This window comes from Lytechinus pictus, chromosome 10 (assembly GCF_037042905.1).
Source record: "Lytechinus pictus isolate F3 Inbred chromosome 10, Lp3.0, whole genome shotgun sequence".
Classification (NCBI taxonomy): domain Eukaryota; kingdom Metazoa; phylum Echinodermata; class Echinoidea; order Temnopleuroida; family Toxopneustidae; genus Lytechinus; species Lytechinus pictus.
In genome coordinates, this window is record NC_087254.1 from 13655479 (window position 1) to 13681575 (window position 26097).

The window sequence follows — 26097 nt, forward strand, 5'->3', positions numbered from 1 at the left end:
ATTTAAACTGAGTAAAGTATAAGTATGTTTTTAATATGCATAACTTCACATATCAGACACAACTGGCTAAGCCCCCTAGCTTCTTTTCTCAGTTTGAAATTATTCATTATTTATACAGCTAGTCCTCTTTTTAAAAACATTGATAGGTGTTTGCATCATTTCATAAACCGTCACTGAGGGAATTTTCTAGCGATATAAATGTAGAACATTAACTGTGATACACTTACACACAATGGGCAGAAGTAGCAACCCATTCAGAGCCTATAAGAGCACCAGCACAGAACTGGCTTCCATTCGTGTTGCTGAGGTATACTGTCCATGGGAATTCCCCTTCTTCAGCATCGAACCCGCCTAAGACCCTCGACTGATCTTGAGTGTATGCTGGTCGGGTACCGCAGATCGTTGTATTAAGGAAATCTAAAATAGTATGTGAACATTAGAGGGGGACTCTGAGCTGGAAATATTAATATCTAAATAAATAGAGTAAAATTCACAGAGCAACATGCTAAACATTTTCATCAAAATCTGATAACAAATAACAAAGTTGTTGAGTTTGAAAGTTTTTAGTATTTTGTGAAAACAGTTTTCTTTATTCGAAATTGAAAACAAAGTAACATTGGATTTCTAAATATAATGTGCCTTTGAAAACTTGATTGAACATCAAATACAATTTCATTCTAAAGGGCCGGCTACAGGTAGAGCTGCTCGTATGTAATATCACAGCTGCTGTAATCGTTTAACCCTGGCTCAACTCTCAGGCTTGCCTGCTAAGATGAAAAGTTACATAAGACGGGTTACCCGGGTTGATAGCGCTTGAAATGAAATATCTTAGATCCTCTAATGTGTTCAAAATCTGAGAAGCGGTCGTCCTGTAACGAGGGTTTAACGCAATGATCCAGACTTATCTACTGGGTGGAGAGTGGCAAATAAACATAAATGCCTTGCCAAAGGTGGGATTTGAACCCTGGACCTTGTGGTCTAATGTTTGTGGACTTAACGACTGAGCCACAACACTTCTGCATCTCGATATTGCTAATTTCTAAATAATCCAAGGTTTATTACCTCCTTCTCCTCCAAGGCAAGAACCTTCATTGTCTGGTTGTGAATCTGAGAAGTGAGTACAGTCGATTGGCCATGGTTGTCCTATCATTTCTTCATAGAGCTGTTCACAAGCATTAGAAACCTCAAGACAGTGCGATAAGCAGGGTCTTCTGGTCGGCCCATGATGGATGCATTCAGGAAAATACGATCTGCATACTAGCTCCATTATGTCCTCATGGCAATCGATAAGGAGTGCATCCTGAATAATCATAGTGTATAAACAAGCATAAAACTGACATAGAAAATTCTTAATTGTACTGCTGTTTTACGACCTGTGATATTTTACTACATGTAAATGCCTGAGTGAGTATCATTATGAAAAGAGATTACGGGAAAGAAACCCTTTGTCGAGCAATTCGCGAAAATACAAAAGAACTTTTTCGGATGCACTGTATTCAGATCTACTTTCATTAAATAAGATAAAAGAGAGAAACTTACAAGATCTAAGGCTTTCTCTAAAGCATCTTCTCTCGTCTCAGCAAATGGGTTTGGGAAATAAGTTGAGCTGTATGGAACAAGGTCTCTGCACACATGGGGTACTTCCTCACATGCAGCTGTGATGGAAAACATTATACGCACAACAGTAATCAATATTAACAGTCTAGTGTTACTTTATCAACATTTTTAATACATTTGTGTGTTTTGTCACTATTTAATGTTAGCAAACTCTGGAAAAAAATCAATTGCAAAATGAACACAAATTTACATTATTGGTCTAAATTGATAATTCCTTGTGGCTAATGAACTGGTTACAATTAGTTAAACCATCTTATAGCTGTATTTATGTACGCCAGACCAAAAGTATTCCAAGAGTGCCCCCCTCCTATAGGGTAGGCCTAACCATCATATTTCCTACATGTACATCTGCTTGTAACTCAAAATCCATTCCCATCTAACACATAGCAAAGGAATATCAAAGCAGAAATCACGATTCATGAAAATATCGAGTTACTTACGGCAATATTCCTCGTCTGAAAAATCAAAACAATCATTGAATCCGTCACATGTAGCATTAATGGAGATGCATAGACCACTTGAACAGTTGAACATGCCATCAGAACACCCTTTGGTAAAATGACAAATAAAAAGAGATGAAAGTCAGTCTTTATTATAATACTTAAGGCGACCGCACACCTTACGATTGGCCTGCGACCCAATTTCAGAATAAAATGTAGTATAATTTGATGCTAATATTGAGACTTGGAATATCCTACTGCGTACTATGTTCTAAATCATTGTACGAATACCTATGTTCAAATCTGTGACTATGCTATCATCCTTCTTAGAATAAAAATGAATTTAATATCTAGTCGTAATGACGTCATAGCAGTCGTACGATTGGCTACGATTTGAAACTAATTTGGCTTTTACTCCAAAATAAAGGCTTGCAATCTTTCAAAATGGTTATATTAGTATTATTTTAATTAATTTTAACCTCAAACAAAATATGCTCCATTCACATTTTCAGAAAATGAGCAAAATGCGATTTGTTCCAAAATCGGATCGTGAACAGTCGTAAGGTGTGCGGTGGCATTAAGGCATCTTGTCAAAAGTCAATTCCCAATCATCAGTCACGATAGACAAAATAATGGGAACTGCAGGAGAGCTGCAATGAAAAAGGTGCATGGCAACCTTGTAGCAGGATTCCTTCTAGAACAAGAATTTTGACAAGTTGCCTAAACTATTCACAATGTTCAGATGAGTCATGATTTGTGAGAAATAGTACGATACTGAAAGATACTCAAACATTGAAGTTGACACATCGGGGGGGGGGGGGGTTCACAAAGAGGTTCAGTGTAACTTAGATTCACACTTAAATTTCCATTTGCGTGAGTTGTAAAAGGCATTACTGCATGGGTCAAATCATACTATGAGGATGCGCACTACTGCGTATTAATCAACAAAATTGTGCATTACAAACCATGCGCGTGTCGACATTAAAGCATGACTCTAAGACATACTTAAAGGGATGGTCCATGCTGGAGATATTTACCTTCCAATAAATAGAGTAAAATTCACAAAACAAAATGCTGAAAATTTGATCAAAATCAAATAACAAATAACGAAGTTATTGAATTTTAAAGATTTGCATTATTCCGGTGAAACATTTCTAGGCATGGGTAGGCTGATGATGTCATATCCCCACTTGTTCTTTGTATTTTATTATATGAAATTAGGTTTATTGAAAAATTTTCTATCAACTTGAAGAACTAAAACAATTTGATTGACAACTGATTAAGTACATTACTTAATTATTGCCACAACTTTAATATTTCATCATATAGGAGACACATAATTTACACATGTATGAAAAAAATGAAAAATTTATTTTTTCATGTAAAAACATAAGAAAAAAGGAAAGTGGGGATGTGGACATCATCAGCCCATCTAAAGAATATTCATGACGATGTGCATGTAACTGTTTTCACAACATATTGATAAACTTTAAAATTCAATTACTTCGTTATTCATCATCCAATTTTGATGAAATTGTCAGCATTTTGCTCTGTGAATTTTACTCTATTTATTTAGATATAATCATATTTACAGCCAGGACCATCCCCTTAACTCTTTGTGAAACATGCCCAAGACCAACCTCTCAATTCTGTAACGGATAGAATGAGGAAGAATCCCTCCCTGGTCACATCGACATTGCTGGTGAATTGCAACCATGCATAAGAGGTAAATGTCGTGATGGGATCTGGTAGCTGGTTTCCTGTCAATACATGGGATTGATAACTCTGGTCGAAGTTCCCTGTTACCCCCTGATAGATGACGAGGTTGTCATAAGTTGACTCTAAATCAAAACTGATGAATGTGATCACAATACTGTGGTCAGGAGGAGCAATAACATGCCATATCAGATCAGTATTGCTTTCATAGTCCGAAGGCCAATTTGGACTAAAGATTTGCTTTAGGCCGTCCACCGCCAAAATGATCGCATCTGATGAATCTAAATGAAAAGGGATAAACAAGATCTCTTTGTGAAATAAATAATGAGGTGTAAAGGTATATATTTTAGATGCGAATGTTAAAATTTTGAAAAAAAAAACCAAGAAATTCTTTCATGGTGAAGGTGAAAGGCTTTTCATAAGAAACTAAGAAACTAAGAAAATTTGCTGTAATATTGGATCTACCAAAATTATAAACACATTGACACAGTTATTCCAAGGGGCATATGTGCTACATGGATGGGACTATACTCCCAAATTGTTGACCTGTAAGTTTTGGCTGTTAGTTCAGGTTTTTTCTTTGTGCATGGTTTTTGAAAAGAGATCCTTTTTTTTTTCATGATTTCCACCTGAAAAGCGTGCACAAATCTTTAAGGACAAGTCCACCCCAACAAAAAGTTGCTTTGAATAAAGGAGAAAAATCCAACAAGCAAAACACTGAAAACTTCATCAAAATCGGATGTAAAATAAGAAAGTTATGACATTTTAAAGCTTTGCTTAATTTCACAAAACAATTAAACGCACATCTTGGTCAGTATGCAAATGAAGAGACTAATGACGTCATCCACTCACTATTTCTTTTGTATTCTACTACATGAAATATTCTAATTTTCTCCTCATTGTCAAGTGAAACAACGATTGATTCCTCCATGAACATCTGGAACTAGCATTGCTTAAAACTATATGATTCAGTCAAGTTGGTCCCTATTGTCAAATCCGTAAAAAATGAAATATTGTATAAATCAAACAATAAAAAACAAAAGAAATAGTGAGTGACGGACATCATTGACAGTCTCATTTGCATGTCACTGAGTTGTGCATAATCACTGTTTGGTGAAAAATAAGTGAAACTTTAAAATGTCATAACTTTCTTATTTTACATCCGATTTTGATGAAATTTTCAGCGTTATGCTAGTTTGATTTTTCTCTTTTTATTCAAATCAATTTTTTGTTGGGGTGGACTTGTCCTTTAACTAATTTATTCATTGGTATTATTTTCTGAAGGGAGAAACACATGGGGTAATAAACAATGAACAGATAGTGATATATCATATAGGTGAGGAGGGGCTGTGGGCTTTGGCCCCCTTTCACTTGTATTTGGTTATTTATTGGTTTTACTTCATGCACTTGTTTATTTACTGGTATCTATTTTTTTTTAATGTGTCCATCCTCCCCACATAATCTGTTCTTGAATTTACCCTAGCATCCAGATAATGATATATAATGATGCTCTTAGTTAGAAAATATGTAGTCCTTAGGTTAAACTGCAGCAAATGGTCAGAGGATGACACTTATAGTAATAGAACATTGAATCTTGAAAAACATTTCCTTTAAGCAGCTCGAAAGCTATCCAGGGATGACCTATAATTATAGAATATACAATATTTCTGATGGTTAAATTTAGAAAATCATTTACTTTTCTACAAGGTTGAGTGAAGAACAGGAAATATAAAATAAACAAGTGGAATGCCTCTGGCCGTCTCACCTGCATCACGCGATTCAATATAGCAGCAGTGCTGATTTTGAAAACTACTATAACTCGCACAAGATGTTCAGTGATACTTGGTTACTCTTATTTCCACGTTTTATGAACTAGACCAATACACTTATAGAGATATGATGGCAATTCAACAAATACCCCCAACGTGGCCAAAGTTCTTTGACCTTACATGACCTTTGACCTTGATCATGTGACCTGAAACTCGCACAGGATGTTCAGTGATACTTGATTACTATTATGTCCAAGTTTTATGAACTAGACCAACACACTTTCAAATTTATGGCTGTAATTCAACAAATACCCCAATTTGGCCAAAGTTCATTGACCCTAAATGACCTTTGACCTTGATCATATGACCTGAAACTTGCACAGGATGTTCAGTAATACTTGATTACTATTATGTCCAAGTTTCATGAATCAGATCCATAAACTTTCAAAGTTATGATGGTAATTCAACAGATACCCCCAATTCGGCCAAAGTTCATTGACCCTAAATGACCTTTGACCTTGGTCATGTGATGTGAAACTCATGCAGGATGTTCAGTGATACTTGAATAACCTTATGTATAAGTTTCATGAACTAGGTCCATATATTTTCTAAGTTATGATGACATTTCAAAAACTTAACCTTAGGTTAAGATTTTGATGTTGATTCCCCCAACATGGTCTAAGTTCATTGACCCTAAATGACCTTTGACCTTGGTCATGTGACATGAAACTCAGGCAGGATGTTCAGTAATACTTGATTAACCTTATGGCCAAGTTTCATGAACTAGGTCCATATACTTTCTAAGTTATGCTGTCATTTCAAAAACTTAACCTCAGGTTAAGATTTGGTGTTGACGCCGCCGCCGCCGTCGCCGTCGGAAAAGCGGCGCCTATAGTTTCACTCTGCTATGCAGGTGAGACAAAAACAATATGATCGAAAATCATTAAAAAAATTAAAGAATTTTGATGGGTGCTACAATGTTATTTTGAGATATTTCCATCATAATCATGATGAGAAAGAATTCAAGAGGCATAATGAGTTTGTATACCTGACATATAAACTGTTCAATTAAGAAAGGAAAATAAAACCTTTGAAAAGAAGGTTAGGCAAATATGTAATTGCACAACATGTTTTGATGAATATGCCCTACAATTTTACCATTTTTTTATTATTATAATAATAATAATAAACACATCATTTATTATGCACCATCTATCCAGTAAGCTATTCTGAGGCGCAGAGGGATGGGAGGGGATTACAGAAAAAATGTTTGCTTGTATGAGTGTATGGTCAGATCATATTACCTTTAATTACATATTCAACAAAAATAAGAAGAAAACAGATAGGATTTTGAAAACTTTTTAAATGCTTCAAGCGATTCAGTTGATCTGATCCTCAGTGGAAGAACATTCCAGAGAGATGGAGCTGAAGAGGCAAAGGCCTTTTCTCCTAGGGTTAATCGGTAACCAGTAAAGACTTTTAAGAATTGGAATGATATGGGTGAAACGAGATGTTCCACTGAGGACCCGAGCAGCAGAATTTTGAGCACGTTGCTGCTTGGCAAGTTGATATGATGTAGTATACAATAAAGCATTGTCATAATCAATATGAGAAAATACATACGAGTGAATCACAGATGCTGCAACTTTAGATGACAGAGACTTCCTAATGCTATGAATATTACGCAATTGTAAATATACCGATCGGCATGTAGCAGTATATACAGTATGTGATGACATTGTCAACTCAAGAGTCAAAATGAACTCCGAGATTCCTATAACTGGGATTGTACTTCAACACATCTATACGTATTGACTTACTATGAACTTTAGCACCCAGGCTTGTAGAGGCCAAAATCATGAATTCACTCTTATCGTCATTCAATTTCATATTATGTACTAGAACAAAATTAACTTACAACAAAAATCTTCATCGGAAAAATCCAAGCAATCGTTAAATCCATCGCAGGTTGAATTTAAATCGATACATCGTCCGTTTGAACAATTGAACATGTCAGCACTGCAGTCTGAAAGAACACAAACAATCGGGGATTTATGCAATATAAAGCATTTACCAATACCATGGAACCAAATGACACAAATTTTACACCTGAAATACAGAGTCAGATTTTTATTTTTAAAAGCAGACTCAGAATGAATGAAAATTATTGAGTTTCAGGTATACCATGTGTACGGCCTCAAAATGCAGACTTTCTCATCAAAATCCCATAATCGCGTGTAAAGCGAATGGGTACCCAGACATGAGGTACCATTTTTTTTTATTCAATCTGAAAATGACTTCCCAAGGTTTTTTCTAAGAAAATCTTATATTTCTCTCAAATTTTTGTGAAAATTTTGGCACACGTACTCAGAAGAAAATAAGGAACATAATCAAATGATTTTTTTGTGAAATAAAAAAATATTCATGGTTAATCTTAATTTAAATTGTTAGGTGCCCAGACAGGGGAGCCCCCATTCATAAAGAATTAACAATTCTAGGGGTGTTATAGTGGGTCTCTGAGTGTCCCCCCCCCCCATATAGGGTGACTATCAGATTTCCTACATCTGCTTATAACTCAAAATCCATTTCCACCTAGCACATAGCGAAGGAATATCAAAGATGAAATCATGACTCGTGAAAATATTGAGTTACTTACGGCAATTTTTCTCGTCTGAAAAATCAAAGCAATCATTGAATCCATCACACACAGCATCAATGGAGACGCATAAACCACTTGAACAGTTGAACATGCCATCAGGACACCCTTAGGTAAAATAATTTTTTTTTAAAATGAAAGTCAGTCTTTACTATAATACTTAAGGCGACCGCACACCTTACGATTGGTCTGCGACCCGATTTTAGAATAAAATGTAGTAGAGTTTGATGCTAATATTGAGACTTGGAATATCCTACTGTGTAATGTTCTAAATCATTGTACGAATACCTATGTTCAAATCTGTGACTATGCTATCATCCTTCTTAGAATAAAAACGAATTCAATATCTAGTCGTAATGACGTAATAGCAGTCGTACGATTGGCTACGATTTGAAACTAATTTGGCCTTTACTCCAAAATAAAGGCTTGCAATCTTTCAAAATGGTTATATTAGTTTTCTTTCAATTAATTTTAACCTCAAACAAAATATGATCCATTCACATTTTCAGAAAATGAGCAAAATGCGATTTGTTCCAAAATCGGATCGCGAACAGTCGTAAGGTGTGCAGTGGCATTAAGGCATCTTGTCAAAAGTCAGGTCAGTGCCGTCCCTGGAGGAATCCTGCAAGCAGCTTTTAATTCCTAATCATCAGTCACGATAGACAAAATAATGCGAACTGCAGGAGAGCCCTGCAATGAAAAAGGTGCATAGCATCCTTGTAGCGGGATTCCTTCTAAAAGAAGTGCTTACCTGCCAACATTTGAAATAGGAACACCCTTGGCCAGGGGTTCGGGTTAAAGGGTTCAGGGGTAGAGGTGTCTCTGATAGGGGTTTTCAAGGAGGCAGATCCCCCTTTGAGCTGAAAGGAAAAAAAACATTCTGGAGGGCCATTAGAGGCATTGAATGATACCAGAATTACACTCTCTACATACATAGTACACACTTGCGAGGTCATTTTAAGCCTCTAATGGCCCTCCAGAATTCCTTTCAACTTCAAGCCATTTGGAAAATTGAAATAGAAACATTCGGCTGACCCTTTTGGGAGACCAAGGTCAGTGCCCCAGCCGGGACTCCTGATAGCAGCACCCCTGAAGCTACTGGGTTTGAAGATATTGAGAACATGATTGTGGGTTCTAATTAACACTAAAGACTATATTCTCATCAATGTTTCCTTAAAAACTTACAATGTTATGATTTTGATGAATGTGCAAGATATGTTGCTTTTTTGGCACTCCTCGGAAGCTGGAGGAGCTATACTCTTTGCCTCTGTTTTGCATTGCCATCTTGTGGCACAGGGGAGCACCAAGTGTAGTAGTACCTAGACTGAATCTAATTTGCTTTGTTTTGTTCTTTTAAATTACAGAGAAAATTTTAATTTAGGTAAGGTCTAGAAAGATAAAGAATAATCCTTCAGTTAAAAAAGTGTTGAACAATTTAAACTTCTTTTTTTTAATATAGAAATGGACAATAGATAAATAATTCAAAAACACAAAATGAAATCGGGTTCACCTTACAATTATTAATCAAAATAGAAAAAAAATTGAGGGGTGTATCATTTGCTCTCTGCAACCACCCAGTCTTTGGTGTGTCTATAATGCAACATACAATACACACTAAAAATTCTTTAAAATCTCACTTTTGTGACAAAAAGCACTCGGTTTCCATTCAGTTATGATTTGTTTTCATTATAGACTTAGGAATCAATTTTTTTATTCACCAGATTGATCAAAAAGTTATTTTTTTAGCATATTTTTGTGAGGCCCTCTATTTTTTTTTATCTTTGCAGTTTTTATTCGTCACAAAAACAAGTATACAAAACATATCGTTGCACTTCAATCAAACAGAACATTGTATAAGTACATACAACATATCCTACATAAATTGTGTACTCAGAATAATTTACAAGCAACTTGTACCCTAGTCCTGCCGACAGGACAATCCATTAACCGAAGAAGAAAAGGGATACGGTAATACCCGTCGGTCCACTGTCGTCCTGGCGGCATCGCTAGGGAATAGCGCAACCCCCAAAAATATAAAATTTTCATGTATGACCGAAAGTATGACATAAAAAAAACACCACTACAACATGAACAGAAGGCCCTCTATTGGTGGAAAGTAAAATTGATGCAGATCTTCATAACCACAGGCTCTTGTTTTAATTTAAAAAAATATATAATTTCAAGAATTCAATTTAGTTTTGGGCCAAGGCATGTGTTTTAGGATCAACTTAATCAAGTAAAAACTGAATGTGCCAAAAAATCAAGCATTTAGATCTAGTCTAGATCAAGAGAAAATAAGCCAAACATTGACATATCTTATTCATGTTATTTCACCAAACAGGGGTTACTAACTGTGGACAAGGTTATATCACAACCTTGTAGTTGTACAATGGATAAGTAGGGTTTATAAAAGGTTAGATGCCAATTTATTATTAAAATAATGACTAAGGGGGGGGGGTTTCACAAAGAGGTTAAGTGTAACTTAGATTCACACTTAAATTTCCATTTGCGTGAAGTATAAAAGGCATTACTGCATTGTCAAATCATACTATGAGGATGCGCACTACTGCGTATTAATCAATAAAATTGTGCACTGCAAACCATGTGCGCGTTGACATTAAAGCATGACTCTAAGTCATACTTAACTCTTTGTGAAAAATGCCTAAGCCAACCTCTCATTTCTATAATGGACAGAGTGAGGAAGAATCCTTCCCTATTTACGCTGCCATCACTGGTGAATTGCAACCATGCATAAGAGGTAAATGTCGTGATGGGATCTGGTAGCTGGTTTCCTGTCAAAAAATGGGATTGATAACTCTGGTCGAAGTTTCCTGCTACCCCCTGATGGATGACGAGGTTGTCATAAGTTGACTCTAAATCAAAACTAATGAATGTGATCACAATACTGTGGTCAGGAGGAGCAATGACATGCCATGTCAGATCAGTATTGCTTTCATAGTACAAAGGCCAATTTGGACTAGAGATTTGCTTTACGTCGTCCACCGCCAAAATGATCGCATCTGATGAATCTAAATGAAAAGGGATAAACAAGATCTCTTTGTGACATATATAATGAGGTGTTAAGGTATTTAGAGATAAATTTCAGATGCGAATGTAAATATTTTAAGAAAAAAAACTCAAGAAATTCTTTCATGGTGATGGTGAAAGACTTTTCATAAATGACTAAGAAACTATTATATGCTGTAATATTTGATTCACCAAAATTATAGACAAATTGACACAGTTATTCCAAGGGGTATACATGTAAGCGCTACATGAATAGGACTACTCCCAAATTGTTGACCTGTCAGTTTCGGCTGTTAGTTAGGCTGCTTTCTTAGTGCATGGTTTTCGAAGAGACATCTTATGTATTTTTTCATGATTTCCACCTTATAAACATGCACAAATCTTAAAGCTCAAAATGATTTCTGCATCTTACTCTCATCTAATGTTTCTTCAAGAATAAATCTGATACTTCGGCAATCTAGCAACTCCCCTGCATAGATTTAAAACTTGTCTTTTTATCAAAATATAGTTGTTAATTTTGCCGTCTTCATGACACTGCTGCAAAAAACTGCGTAACATTTAAGTGTTAACCTGACTATATTAAATTATCAATTTTGCTATAGCATTGTGCAATTACTACAAAAGATTATTTGATCGCATTGTTAGTTAACATTTAAGGTATTGGGATTTTGAACGTGAAATGACATTGAAAGCGAACATGGATATCCTCTCATTGTACTCAAGGCAAACACAAATAGCAGACTAAATATTCTGTCATTCATTAACATATAAGCATTGAACAAACTTAAAATACGTTAATATCAATATATTACACACAAAGCTCTCTGATGTATTAAATCAAATGTTCCCGAAAACTACTTACGTGGGTTCACAGTCTCAGTAATGAATGAAATGAAGCGAGAGACCCTGGCATATATTCCAGGATATCCTGGATCGGCACACCCGTTACCCCAGGAGGTCACTCCTACGAGATGCCATCGGCCATCTTCTCCTTCACAAACCAATGGACCTCCACTATCTCCCTGTAGGGATTGATGAATGAAAGTAGTTGCAGTAAACATTCATTTCATGAGAAAGTCTGTAAAACCAACTACATTATTGTGGATATACATCTGGTAAAGTTACATAAACTGGACTTTATGAAATTATGAAATCTTATCTGAAAATCAATCACACTGTATATCGCCAACAGTTTTCTTTTAATTCAATGTGAGAACACAAGTGTGTTTAATTGACAAGCAAAATAAAGAGTTACACATCAAAAAGTAAATAATAATTCAACAAAAAGTTGTATCATATGCACCTTGAGCTAAAACAGAAATGTGAGCAATGGTAACCCAGACAAGGCCCATGCTGTGTCATCACTCTTGATTCAAATACATGAACAGGTTTCCATACATGTATGCAAATTTAAAGGTGGGTGTTTTCAAGAGCCTGTAATCAAGATGTACTTTTAGAATGACTGGTGATCCTTTCTTGCATGCTTAATCCTCACCAATGAACATTTGGTGCTTACCATTTCCCGCATTAATCCAGATAGACCACCATTCAGCTTTATGAAACACCCACCAGGGACTCGTCTTACAAAGAATTACGATTAATCCGACCAACTTCAACTATATGGAAATCCATCATTGTCACAATTTTTCCTACAGAATGTCTTTTTGTAGAAAAAGAGGAATACACTGAATTGACAATGATGAATGTATGAATATTCATCCCAATTATCAGAAAACATTTTGAACCAACAAGTAGATGTAGACGTTGCTGGCTTTCCACAGTTGTTGCTAATCGGATCAATCGCAACTCTTTGTAAGACGGGAACCTCATCTATTCTCACCTGACATGTATCGATTCCACCACGTTCATATCCTGCACACATCATAAGATCGGTGGTTTCATTAGGATATAGTCTTGCGCATGTCTCCTGAGGTATTAGCCCTACAACAGCTTTCTGTAAGACGTCTGCAATAAAGTCTGTGAATCGAGATCAAGAGGATCTTAGTATGAATTTCTTATATATACAGGTATATCTATGAGTGGTTTGTCCAAATGATATAACAATCCATAAATGTGTGCTTGTTTTCTGTTATTGCTGCCGGTATGTGTATCAGTGTTGTAGTCAAGGCCTGAACTACTTATACATGTTTTAAAGCCTCGGCCAAGGTACAAGCTTTAAGCCTCAATGTCAAGACAAAATAAGTAATAATAATAATGATGATGATGATGTAATTATTATCATAATAATAAAAGCAATAATAAAAATACTACTAATAATAATAATAATAATAATAATGAATAGAGGGCGCAAATCCTTACTGAACGGACGTGTTCCCGTATTTTGCCGTCATTTTACTGTTTATCTCACGATTTGTGGAAGGAAATTTATATCAGCAGATGCAATACAACACCAGGAACCCAATGGAGTACCGTGATTAGCATTTGGAGAATAATTAGGACATATATCAGTGAGTCATGATGTTTTTTATCAAAATTTCAGAGAAAGTTGTTATTCGAGAAGCGCATGATAACAAGTAGATGATACTACGCTGGCTTTATGGCAACCATTGTTACGCGCTACTTTGAGTGACGTAGAACGATGAAAGGAGATGATCATGATGGTTGAGAACTGAGATACTTTGGGAGATAAATGGCCTAGCTGAACAAATCTTTTTACACTTTAATTGTAAAGTTCCAAGGTAACGCCAACTCTTTTCCCCAAGCCAGGGATACGGCACATATCACTCATGCAAATGATGAATACAGATTTGAATACAAACGTTAACGGCGAAAACGAGAGAACTAGCCTGCATAGTTCGCTCGCGCCCGGTATGGATTCTGTGGAGGCTCAGGCAGGATCCAGTCGTCAATCTACTACTGGACTAAAAACTTCAACAAGAAGAGAATGGAGCAGAAGAGACAATATGAATGTCATGGAATGTTATTATGAGAGCAGACCTGACAAGGAAAGAGGCTACATCAAGAGAATGTACAAGATCTGGCAAGAGAAGGGTCTTTTCCCAACATCAGAGCAAAGACTTGCAGATCAGGTACGTGTGATCCTAAGGAATGAGTTACTGACTGAAGTTGAGAGGGAAGGGATCAGAAGAAATGTGTATGAACCTGTGAGAGATGAGCAGGAGGAAGTACTCAGACCGGGAAGAGAAGAAGAGCAGACAGAAGCAACAGCTCAATTTCAAAGAGAATTGGATCCAACCACTAACAGATTGGATGAAGAGCAGGAAGAGATAAAGATAATATTATTGGAGATAAAAGAGGGGTTAACACAAGGAGAGCGCCCCATCCCTCCTAATCTGAAGAGAATACCAAGAGAGAAACTACTGATAGAAACTCAGAAAGTCAACAATGTTATGAAGTTTATCAGCTCAGACAGTATTGAGGATACTAATGATCTCATATATGCTGGAGCAGTTCTGGTAACAGAGAGGTTAGGTGTAGGAAAACAGGAGAACACAAGGAAGCACTGCCTACCACCATGGAAAAGGAGGCGTGATAATCGGATAAAGGGATGGAGGACAGACCTATCAAGACTGACAGAGATAAACCTTGGCAACGCAGATATCAATGATTTTAAGTACCTTGAGGAGAAGTACAGTATAAGAAGGAAAGGAAGGAAGACCGTCGCGGAGGAACTAAAACAAAGAATAACAAGCACTACAGCAAAAGTAATGAGGTACACCGATCGAGTGTCACAGTATAGACAAAATTCCTTGTTTGAGAACAACCAGAAGAGGTTCTACCAAGAAATTAATGGAAAGATGATAGACGAAGTTCCACTACCAGATCCAGCTGCAGCAATTGCCTTCTGGAGCAACATTTGGAGCCAACCACACAATCACAACCGAGAAGCTATGTGGTTGAAAACGACGAAAGAGGAATGTGCAACTATAGTTGCACAGGATGATCTGACCATCAACAAAAGCAAGCTAGAAAAGATCATTCGGAAAATGGCGCCATAGAAAGTTGCCGGTCCAGACGGTGTGCAAGCTTTCTGGGTTAAAAGGTTCACAAATCTTCATGAAAGGCTGAGCATGCAAATGAACGAGATTGTCGTGAATGGTAACCCCCCTGATTGGATGACAAAAGGAAGAACGGTTCTCATCCCAAAGGATCCTACCAAAGGCAACATTCCGTCAAACTACCGTCCAATTACCTGCTTGCCGATTCTCTGGAAGTTACTGACTGGCATAATATCAGAAGAAATATATCAACACCTGGACGATCAAGACATACTACCATGGGAACAGAAAGGATGTAGAAAAGGAAGAGGAACAAAAGAACAACTATGCATCGACAAAGGAATTATGAAAGACAGCAAGAAAAGAAAAACGAACCTCGCAATGGCATGGATTGACTACAAGAAAGCATACGACATGGTTCCGCACTCTTGGATCATCGAGTCTATGGAAATGTTAGGGGTAGCAGACAATATCAGAAGGTTCCTCATTACAAGTATGGCGAGATGGAGAACTAAGTTGGAAAGTAATGGTGAAGTGCTTGGAGAGGTTGGTATCAAGAGAGGAATCTTTCAGGGAGATAGTCTATCTCCATTGTTTGTGATGGCAATGACACCATTAACTAAGGTGCTCAGAAGATCCAGGCTAGGATACGAGTTCAAGAGCAAGGCAAAAATCAACCATCTATTATACATGGACGATTTGAAGCTATTTGGTAAGACACAAAGTGACTTGGAGTCTCTCATCAACACTGTGCAGATCTTCAGCGAAGACATCGGTATGCAGTTTGGGTTGGATAAATGTGCAATGATTACTCTCAAGAGAGGTAAGCCAGCCAATGACAACAGCTTCCAAATGCCAAACGGAGAAGAGATCAGATCAATCGAAGACGGTGGTAGCTATAAATATCTCGGAATACTAGAGGCAGATAAGTTGAAACATCAAGAAATGAAGAAGAAGATTGAGGCAGACTGGCAGAGTATATCAGGAGAATTCGGAAGGTGCTTAAATCCAAACTAAATGCTGGAAACATGGTGAAGGCTGTTAACACTTGGGCAGTAGCCCTAGTGAGATATGCTGCTGGCATAGTTGAATGGAACAAGCTTGAACTCGAACACTTGGACAGGAAGACAAGGAAGTTGCTAACTATGCATGGGATGTTTTACCCAAAGTATGATGTAGATAGACTTTATGTGTCAAGAGAGAAGGGAGGACGTGGTCTGGCTGGAATAGAGGAGACTGTAAGATATGAGGAACAAAGCCTATACTGCTATATTGAAGGCTAGATGGATACTATCATGACAGCAGTCAAAGAGTCGATGAGGAATGGAAAGGATATGACAGCAAAACAGCTGATCAAAGGAAAATGAGACTGGAAGGATGGAAAGAGAAGGTGATGCACGGACAGCATTTAAGACAGAGGAGTTTGCTGGACCAGAGAGTTGGCAGTGGCTGAAACGAGAAAGTTTAAAGGAGACGGAAAGTATGCTAGTTGCTGCTCAGGACCAAGCAATTAGAACAAATTACCGAAGCGCCAAAATTGAAAAGGAGCATACATCGCCCTCATGTAGAATGTGTCATGACAAAGACGAAACGGTGTCTCATCTGGTGAGTGAATGCAGCAAAATGGCACAGAGTACAAAGTAAGGCACGACAGAGTAGCAGCTGCAGTTCATTGGGGTCTGGCCAAGAAGTACCGTTTACCCCATGCAGAAAAATGGTACGAACATCTGGCAGAGCCTGTAGTAGAGAACGAAGATGTAAAACTCTTATGGGATTTTAATATCCAGACAGACAAGGTCATTGAAGCTAGACGACCTGACATCGTTCTTTTAAAGAAGAAGGATAAGGAATGTCTCATCATAGATATTGCGATTCCGGGAGACTGTAGAGCTTGGCGTAAAGAGGAGGAAAGGCTGCAGAAGTATAACGTTCTGGCATGGGAGCTGAGAAGGATATGGAAGGTGAAGACGAAGGTGGTACCAATAGTCATCGGAGCCCTAGGAACAGTGACAACAAGACACAGAAGCTTTCGGGCTGTTCTAGGAGTCGAGGTGTCCTTTGAAACGATACAGAAGGCAAGCTTGCTTGGAACAGCTCATATCCTACGGAAGGTCTTGAATTAGAAAGAGAAGTGAACAATGAGAAGAGGACCCATTTGATAGAATATAGAACAATAACCCTAGATTTCTGGAAGAAGTCCGGTTGCTGTTTAATATACCAACAGAACATCAAGTTGTGGACAATGGAAATAATAATAATAATAATAACAATAATGTTAATCACAATTGCAAGAACAATAATTATATTTCTTTTACCCAGGATGGCAACTTCATTTATGACACTGCTGAACCAGCACCCCCTGCATAACATATTACTATTACCCTTCTTCAATCTAAATGCTGAATGCCTAGCAAGAAGGCAAAAGCTAGTTCCATTTTTGTAGATTAACCCCCAGTCTCGACCGGGGATTGAACCCACAACCTCCCATTCACAAGGCGGGGCTCTACCACTGAACCACCAAGCCAGATCTTAAATAAATGATTTAATGCACAGTAAATTCCTACACAGTCTCCAACAGTGTGTGCCACAGTATGCTCACAGTGTGGCACATAATGTGAAATCACTTTCACAGTGTTATATTTGAGCATTTCAACAGCATGAATCACATTTTCACATAGTCGACCATGTGAACACGCTGTGAACAGTCACAATGTCCAGGTGTCCACAGTGTGAAAATATCTTCACTAAGTTGAATTTGAGCATTTCAACAGTGTGAATATTATTTTCACATAGACCATTATGTGAACACACTGTGATCACACTGTGATCACACTATGTGACACTCTGTTATTTCCCGCTTTCTATTTCCAATAGAAAGTGGGATACCTAACCTGATTCGGTGTCACCCCATCCACTAACAGTGCACCTCTTATAGTCCTGAACCTCTTCAGCTGACTCCGCCAAACACGCAGGTCTCAGGTAATCTGTGAAGCTGACTGGATGAGATAATCTGATGAGGGCAACATCGCCATCGTATGTTACCGTATTGTATTCGGGATAGACGATGATTTCGGCAAGGGAAAGGTTCAGATGGTGGTTCGATGGAGAGGAGAGAAGCAGGTCCCCCAATATGATGTGATCTACCGTGTAAGGAATGTCCACACTGAAAGAAAGTTTTTATGCATGTGCGTTATGACCATTCATTGCATAAACTCGTACTTCTTAATGTTAAATTCAGTTAGCTGATAAAAAAATGTCTATATATATATGGCTACTTTTCAGATAATCTTATACCACATGTGCCAAAATTTGGTCTTCTATCAATTTTGTCGAGGGCCTGACTGCCAATTTTGTTTTCACTACACTTGGTTTAATACCTGCTTAGTGTAACCAAGTTGGTCTTATTTCTATCTCATTTACTTACGATGAAATAAACGTTGGGTTTATAAGGAGTAAATCATAGAGACTAAACGGTTTTTAGACTAGGTGAATATTAGACAAAATGGGTGTGGCTGTACTGGTAAGAAAAGACAATTAAACCAATTGGTTAGTAGACAAACTGGTAAAAGACAAACTAGCATTAGACTCTTTGGTACAGAAAGTAAAGAAAACAGGTGTAGACAGATCGTTGTCGTATCAGTCAATTTTGGTTTTAAAAAAAAATTGATTTTGAGATTTTTGCAGAAAATGAAAGTACAAGTCCTATTATATTCATAACTAAATTTCTATTCAGCCATTTATTTCCCATTGGAAACGCGTACTGTAATAGAGCGATGCGGCGCCAAACCGTTGTATCGGCACTGGCATTGCATTGACTTTGCACATGAAAAGCGATACAACGTTTTGACTGATCGCACATTAGAATCGCAGTCAGTTAAAAGTTGTATCACTCTTTCCCTATGGCATTTTTGTACAGGGAAAATATAAGCTGCTCAAACCAAAATAACAAGCATGTAGCTCTTTTGCGTTTTTTTCTCCGATCCTTAGTTTTGTGTAAAAATAAAGACACCAATGTCAAGCAATTGTCTTGATCTTTCCAAACGTGTATTTTTCTAGCAATGAATATGTTGTAAGGCTGGGGAACTAAGTATGAAAATGATAGTAAACTTTGAAATCGATTTTCTCTGAAATGGGTTTTCAACATCGTATGTATGCTACGACGGTTCAGATGACCGCCAACGAAATAGGCAATTTAGATAAAGAAAGGCAGTGTAAAGTAACATTTTGCTAAGTATCAAAGAATATATTTTGTTTTACAAGAGATACTTACACGCAATGTGCAGCCGTGACAATCCATTCAGGAGCAATCAATGTACCACCACAGACTTGGCCACGATCATAATCATAGAGATAGACCATCCAGGGGAATTCCCCTTCCTTAGCATTGGCTCCACCCACTACTCGAGACTGGTCTTGGGTATACGCTGGACGAGTGCCACATACTGTTGTATTAAAATAATCTTCGTTGGAAAGAAACACAAATTGGACTCTCATCAATAAAACATTTACTTGGAAAACTTAGTAATACAACACTTGTGATATCGGACATCAATTGCAGCTAGGAGAGTATCAGCTAAATGATGATATGATTACAAGAAAGAGAAATTATTCTGTGAGTTTTCATACAATTATTTTAGGAACTCTCGAATTAAAAAAAAAAGTATATTGAATATGCAAATATGAAACAGAAAATAGAGATACTATCAACCTATATAACTCATCACATCCACCCACCCACCCACTCTCTCACACACACACACATGCACCCCAACACATTAACAGATGCATGCATCCCCACCACACGCTACACACACACACACTCACATCTGCAATGCACACATTCATGAATCTTTTGAAAATTGTCTAAACGTACGTCAGTCTCCAGCTGGCTTCTGAACCCTAATTGTGGCTTGTATTGGAATAAAGCTCAACTCTAGTACAGTATTCAAAAGATTACTTGACGACCATTGTTTATAAAAACCCTCATTACTCACATATATAAAATAAAGCAGGACCAATTACACACACAAATACCTCACTCATGTTCACACCTGCAACACACCCCCACACTCGGCTTTTTGCAACACATACCCCCTCGACCTCCTAAGCAAGAGCCCTCATTGTCCGGTTGTGAATCCGTAAAGTGAGTACAGTTGATCGGCCATGGTTGTCCTACCATTTCTTCATAGAGGGGTTCACAAGCATTAGTAACATCAAGACATTCTGACAAACAAGGTCTTCTGGTTGGTCCATTGTGGATACATTCAGGGAAGTAAGCGCTACATACTAGCTCCATCATTCCGTCATGGCACTGGTTGATTCCGGACTGTGCATTGAGATACCAGTGGAGAAAATGACTCTGTGATTGATAAACACTAAGAAAAACAGGTTCAACTTTGCACCTCCTCAGGTGCAAACCAATGTCAAAACTAGAGCACCTTATAGGGGTACACCAGGGTGAAAATATGACAGTGTGCATATAACTGCTTTCACAAAATATTGCTAAATTTACAAATTCAATAACTTTGTTATTAGATTTTCACAAAATTTTCAGTGTATTGCTTGTTGAATTTTACTCTATTTATTGAAATAGAATTATTTTTAGTCTGGAGTACCCCTTTACAGTTGCAACTCTGTATCTCTCTATGATGCATGCATATTTTACCTACAACTAAAAGGTACCATAACCACATTATAGAAATATTTAAAACAAGAATAAAAGGTTGCAAACTAATTCATATCATCTCGATGGTTCATGAAAGAGAAAGAAAAAAAAAACCGGTCAGGGATGCGAAGTCGTAGCCATGAAAGGTGCAAATTTGCTCAAATTAAATGGGTATCAGAAGAATTTTCTCAAAAGGGCGAAGAGAGAATTTGAACTTTGCAGGCAAACCACTGAGTTTATCAGGGTAAGTATTGAACCAGACCTCTAAACTCATTTGAGCTTCAGTATAAAACAGCCGATGGGTATATCATTGTTATTATAATTAGTAGTTGAATTGATATTACTCCAATATATATTTTTTGTATCATTGTGATTATGATTATCATTATAATCAACATGTTCTTATCAGCATTACTTATAAGGCAGATTTGTTCTTAAAATAACTTGCCTGATTGGTTAAAAGCTGAAGTGCTGCCTGTGAGTCTTGCTCACTCGTCGAATATGCGTTTGGAAAGTAAGTACGGCTATACTGAACAAGGCTTCGACAAGGCTCTGGAATCTCAACACATGGGGCTAATAAACAATGAACAGATAGCGATATATTATATAGGTATGGATCAGGAGGGGCTGTGGACCTTGGCCCATTTTGCTTGTATTTTTTTTTACTGGTTTTATTTTATTAACTAATTTATTCATTGGTATTATTTTCTAAAGGGGGGAAACACATGGGGCTAATAAACAATGAACAGATAGCGATGTATGATATACGTATGGATCAGGAGGGGCTGTGGTCCATGGCCCCTTTTGCTTGTATTTTTTTTTCCCTGGTTTGACTTTATGAACTTATTCATTGGTATTATTTTATGAAGGGGGGGGGGGGGGAACACATGGGGCTAATAAACAATGAACATACAGATAGTGATATATTATATGGGTGAGGATAAGGAGGGGCTGTGGGCTTTGGCCCCCTTTCGCTTGTATTTGGTTATTTATTGGTTTTACTTTTTACACTTGTTTATTTACTGGAATTTTTTTTTTTTGAAAGGGGATGTTTCCATCCTCTCCACATAATCTGTTCTTAAATTTTCCCTAGCATTCAGATAGTGTATATTTTAAATAATGATGTTCAAAGGTAGAAAATATGTAGTCCTCAGGTTAAACTGCTGCAAATGGTCAGAAGATAACACTTATAATGATAGAACATTGGATCTTGAAGAATAATCCCTTTAAGCAACTCCAAAGCTATCCTGGGATGAAATATGATTATAGAATATACAATATTTCTGATGGTTACATTTTGAAAATCATTTACTTTTCTAAAAGGTTGAGTGAAGAACACAAAATATGAAGAAAAAAAACAATATAATAAAAAGCATAAAAAAATTACACAATGGCGATGTGCGCTACAATGTTATTTTGAGATATTTACATCATAAGCATGATGACAAATAATTCAAGATGCATAATGAGTTTGTATACCTGTCATAAACTGTTTCATTAAGAAAGAAATATAAAAACCTTTGAAAAGAAGGTTAGGTAAATATGTAATTGCACAACATATTTTGATGAATATGCCCTACAATTTTACAATTTTTTAAGTTATGTTCTACAAAAAAATTAACTTACGACAAAAATCTTCATCAGAAAAATCCACGCAATCGTTAAATCCATCACAAGTTGAATTTATATGGATACATCGTCCGTTTGAACAATTGAACATGTCGGCATCACTGCAGTCTGAAAGAAGAATACAAACAATTTGTGATTTTATGCAATATAAAGCATTTGGCAGTGAAGATCAATTTTCACAGAATATAAGCGATTGAATTTTTAAAATTCAATTGCCGGGTATCTATTATTACAAACCAATGAAGTTTCTAAAAACCAAGGAGGACACATGCAACAAGGGAAAGGTTGAGATCATTTGCTAGCACTCTAGTTTGATCTTAGAAGGGCAAAAATTCTAACGCCTATTCAATTTCCGATCAGCCAAATGGAGTAAAAACGGAGTAATTGGTGTGAAAATACAAATTTGCATCAGCAAGAAATAATCATTATTGTAAAAAAACACAATGTACTTAGAAAGCTTTCTCTGTTCTATAAACTGAAAGACAAGATTGTTTCTTATAACTTCAATGTCCTTGGAATTTAATTATGTTTGAAATCTGGCAGAATTTTTTTTTTGTACTGAAACTGAAATTCTACAAACTGTTTGGTTGCTTCTGGACCCCGTTGCATAAAAGATACTATAATAGTAACTTTGTCATTCGATGGTATCTTCCGTAGAATTCTTGAATTTGATTGGCCATTGAGCATTGTTGCCATGGTAGTTACTATTGAATGACCGAGTTACCATAATTGTAACTTTTATGTAATGGGAGCCTGACCTGATTTTCTTAGTGAATTTAACAGAGCTACATGTACCTATTCCTTTAACAAGGCTGACTACAAGAAGGAAGCCTTGATCTTGGATTATGTCATCAGTGGTGAACTGTAACCAGACGTGAGAGCCAAATGATGTAAAACTTGGTGGTGGAAGGTATCCTGTTAGCCTGTGGGATACTTCTCTCTCCTCTACATCACTGGTCACTCCTTCATAAACAGTGAGGACGTCAAAGCCCGCCTCCAGACTGAAGACGAGAAATTCAACTGAAATGCTGTACCCGCGAGGAGCACTAATGTACCACGTCTTATCGATGTTAGCATCGTACGACTCAGGATAGCCTGGGCTTGTTATTTGTACTTCATCATCTTGGTCTTCTAACGAGATAGTATCCATCAGGTCTGCGCAATGTAATAGGTTTAGGATTATAATAAGCAGTATTTTGCAGTATATTAGAGTAGACAGTTATCCTACAGCTGATCAATTCAGAATGTTTGTAGAACATATAAACGTAAAGAGACAATCAGAATTTAAAATCCTACTTTTGTCAATACTATTCAAAAGAGAAGCCATTATCATTCACTAAATAAGTGACTCGGAAACAGTCCCAACTACTAAATCAATCTCATATGGGTATTTTAGAGATAAGTAGTGAGAGGATGAATGGAAACTTGTCTATTCTTGCATTCACTTTGTTCCATTGAATAGGTGCCTGATGGGTACTCATCATTTTCAGGTGCTGTAATATAATTTTATTCACAACGGTATGAAGATGATGCAGGCAAGACAAAACAGTGACAAAGCAGTCCTATCATCATGTCATACATATTTGTTAGGTTTTAGGAATGTTACCAGTAAAACATGAAAATTTAACGCTTAGGAAAGACAGTGCTATGATTATTCCATTCCTCATATTACACAGAGAAACAATTCAATTCAATTTAATTTAAATCATTTATTCAACATCCTTTAAAAATACAATCACATATACAAGGATAAAACGATACGTCAAATAAAAGTAAAAGAACTTGAATTACAATGTAAACAAGAAAATAGCAGAAATGTAAAAGAAATGAAAAGAAATTGTAGAGGATGCAGGCCATTAACCTGTCAAAGCTGACTCCCTTTATTGCCACATTATCATATAATTAACAGTAATGAAATAACAAAACAAAAGTTACGTTCAAATAGTACGCAGGGGAAAAAGAAGCATTTATCTTTAAATTGAAGAATTAGTGGTGGCAAACTACAAAAACAAATATTCTCACTTACTTTTAAGTAAGATGGATTCCAGGAAAGGGAGTAAAGTTGAAACCCTTGCATAGATTCCTGGAAAGCCTGGATCAGCACACCCATTACCAAAGCTTGTTACACCTGTCAGGTGCCATCTCCCATCAGCACCTTCACACACCAAAGGACCACCACTATCACCCTGAAAAGATTAAGAAATGTTACATTGAGAAGAAATGTCTGATCAGGACAAGTTACATAGGGAAACATCCTTATTATTAGCAGAATGCAATACGGATCACTTACGATAATGAGAGGCCCTTTTCCACAATGAAATAGGGGTAGTCATTGTTTTGATCCCAAGCAACATTTAGTTGTATATAACTTATATAACATTCACACTGCAGCAGGTGATTTTTATGACCTTCGTAACCCAGTGAGTGATCCGACTCTGATACACAAATACTTGAGGGCGGGGAATCGAGTGGGGGGGGGGGTGTAAATCAAATGATGTTTAGACATAAAATATACCTGACAAGTATCTATTCCACCTCTTTCAAAACCAGCACATACAAGATATCCGGTATCATAATCATCAGGCACCTCGTAGAGTTCTTTGCAACGCTCAACCTCGATCAACCTCACAGTAGCTTTCTGAAGATTATCTGCCTCATCTGAAAGTAAATGCCACATTTTGCATTTATCTGTCAGAATATTTTCCCAACATAGTACAGATAGATCTTATTTAAACATCAACCGTTCATCAGCATCAGACTTATTAAATCCCCTAAAACTATGCAACAATTTTTTTGGGAAATGTTCTATATTTACTGATTGATTATGATGAGGTTGAGGATGAAGATAATGATGTTAATGATGATGATGACAATGATAATTAATCACAATATAGATAGTAATGGATTAAGGACGCTCCACATGTACAGTTAGAATGAAGTCCATGTCATTTTCACCAAATTTTGCAGAGAGTTACTTTGGTATCTATGCATTATGAAAATTCAAAAAATAATATAGGTTCATGTGCTTATTTTTTCAAGTTATATAACAAAGTGTATACTAAAGTAAGAGAAAGACTTTTAATTGGTAAAACTATATCTATTTGGAGTCAGCAGCGCCCTCATTTGGCAAGAATGGTGCAAAAACTCGGAAAAAACAAATCTTCAAAGACGTGAATCTACTCAAAAATAAAAAAAGTATTTTGTAAGCTGCACTTTTTCAAAATCAATGTCATATTCATCAAATTCGGCTAAATTGTAGAGGAATGCATATCGAAGGTGTAGGGAAGTTAAAAATATGGGTCCATGTGCTAGTTTTTTAACTATGAGTGTCCAAAGTGATGCGAGTTGGCATGAAAATCGGCGAAAATGCGCCCAAAACGTGCAAAAGTCTAATAATACCGTCTAAAATGCAAAAGGTTCCATATTTCGCTCCCAAACATTCAAAATCCATGTCATTTTCATCACACTCTCTAGATTTGTAGAGAAATATATTCTAAAGACATTTTAATATTAAAAATATGGGGTCCATGTGCTTGTTTTTAAACTATCAGTGTCCAAACTTGCGAATTGGCTTAAAAATATTGAAATATTTTTAGAC

At 36.8% G+C, this 26097-nt stretch overlaps 2 protein-coding genes across 3 annotated transcripts in view; both read right to left on the reverse strand.

Annotated features, from left to right (window-relative positions):
* Positions 1-20528, reverse strand: part of LOC129270205 (uncharacterized) — a 72440-nt gene extending 51912 nt beyond the window's left edge. The window contains exons 1-12 of one of the 2 annotated variants that reach the window (XM_064105367.1): positions 20297-20528; positions 19476-19665; positions 18097-18368; positions 13066-13202; positions 12088-12247; positions 10871-11227; positions 7461-7568; positions 3698-4054; positions 2058-2165; positions 1540-1655; positions 1063-1300; positions 228-417 (exon numbers count right to left, since the gene is read on the reverse strand). In XM_064105367.1, coding sequence (XP_063961437.1) covers positions 228-417; positions 1063-1300; positions 1540-1655; positions 2058-2165; positions 3698-4054; positions 7461-7568; positions 10871-11227; positions 12088-12247; positions 13066-13202; positions 18097-18368; positions 19476-19665; positions 20297-20504 — 2441 coding nt within the window. In that variant the 5' untranslated portion in view covers positions 20505-20528. Of the gene's footprint in view, positions 1-227; positions 418-1062; positions 1301-1539; positions 1656-2057; positions 2166-3697; positions 4055-7460; positions 7569-8198; positions 8301-10870; positions 11228-12087; positions 12248-13065; positions 13203-18096; positions 18369-19475; positions 19666-20296 lie in introns of those variants that run through there. The other variant, XM_064105368.1, reaches the window with a different exon arrangement.
* Positions 20529-21285: 757 nt separating this feature from the next.
* Positions 21286-26097, reverse strand: part of LOC129270203 (uncharacterized) — a 37562-nt gene continuing 32750 nt past the window's right edge. Inside the window, exons 23-27 of the mRNA XM_064106020.1 lie at positions 25015-25157; positions 24526-24685; positions 23295-23654; positions 22497-22607; positions 21286-21443 (exon numbers count right to left, since the gene is read on the reverse strand). Coding sequence (XP_063962090.1) covers positions 21286-21443; positions 22497-22607; positions 23295-23654; positions 24526-24685; positions 25015-25157 — 932 coding nt within the window. The remainder of the gene's footprint in view (positions 21444-22496; positions 22608-23294; positions 23655-24525; positions 24686-25014; positions 25158-26097) is intronic.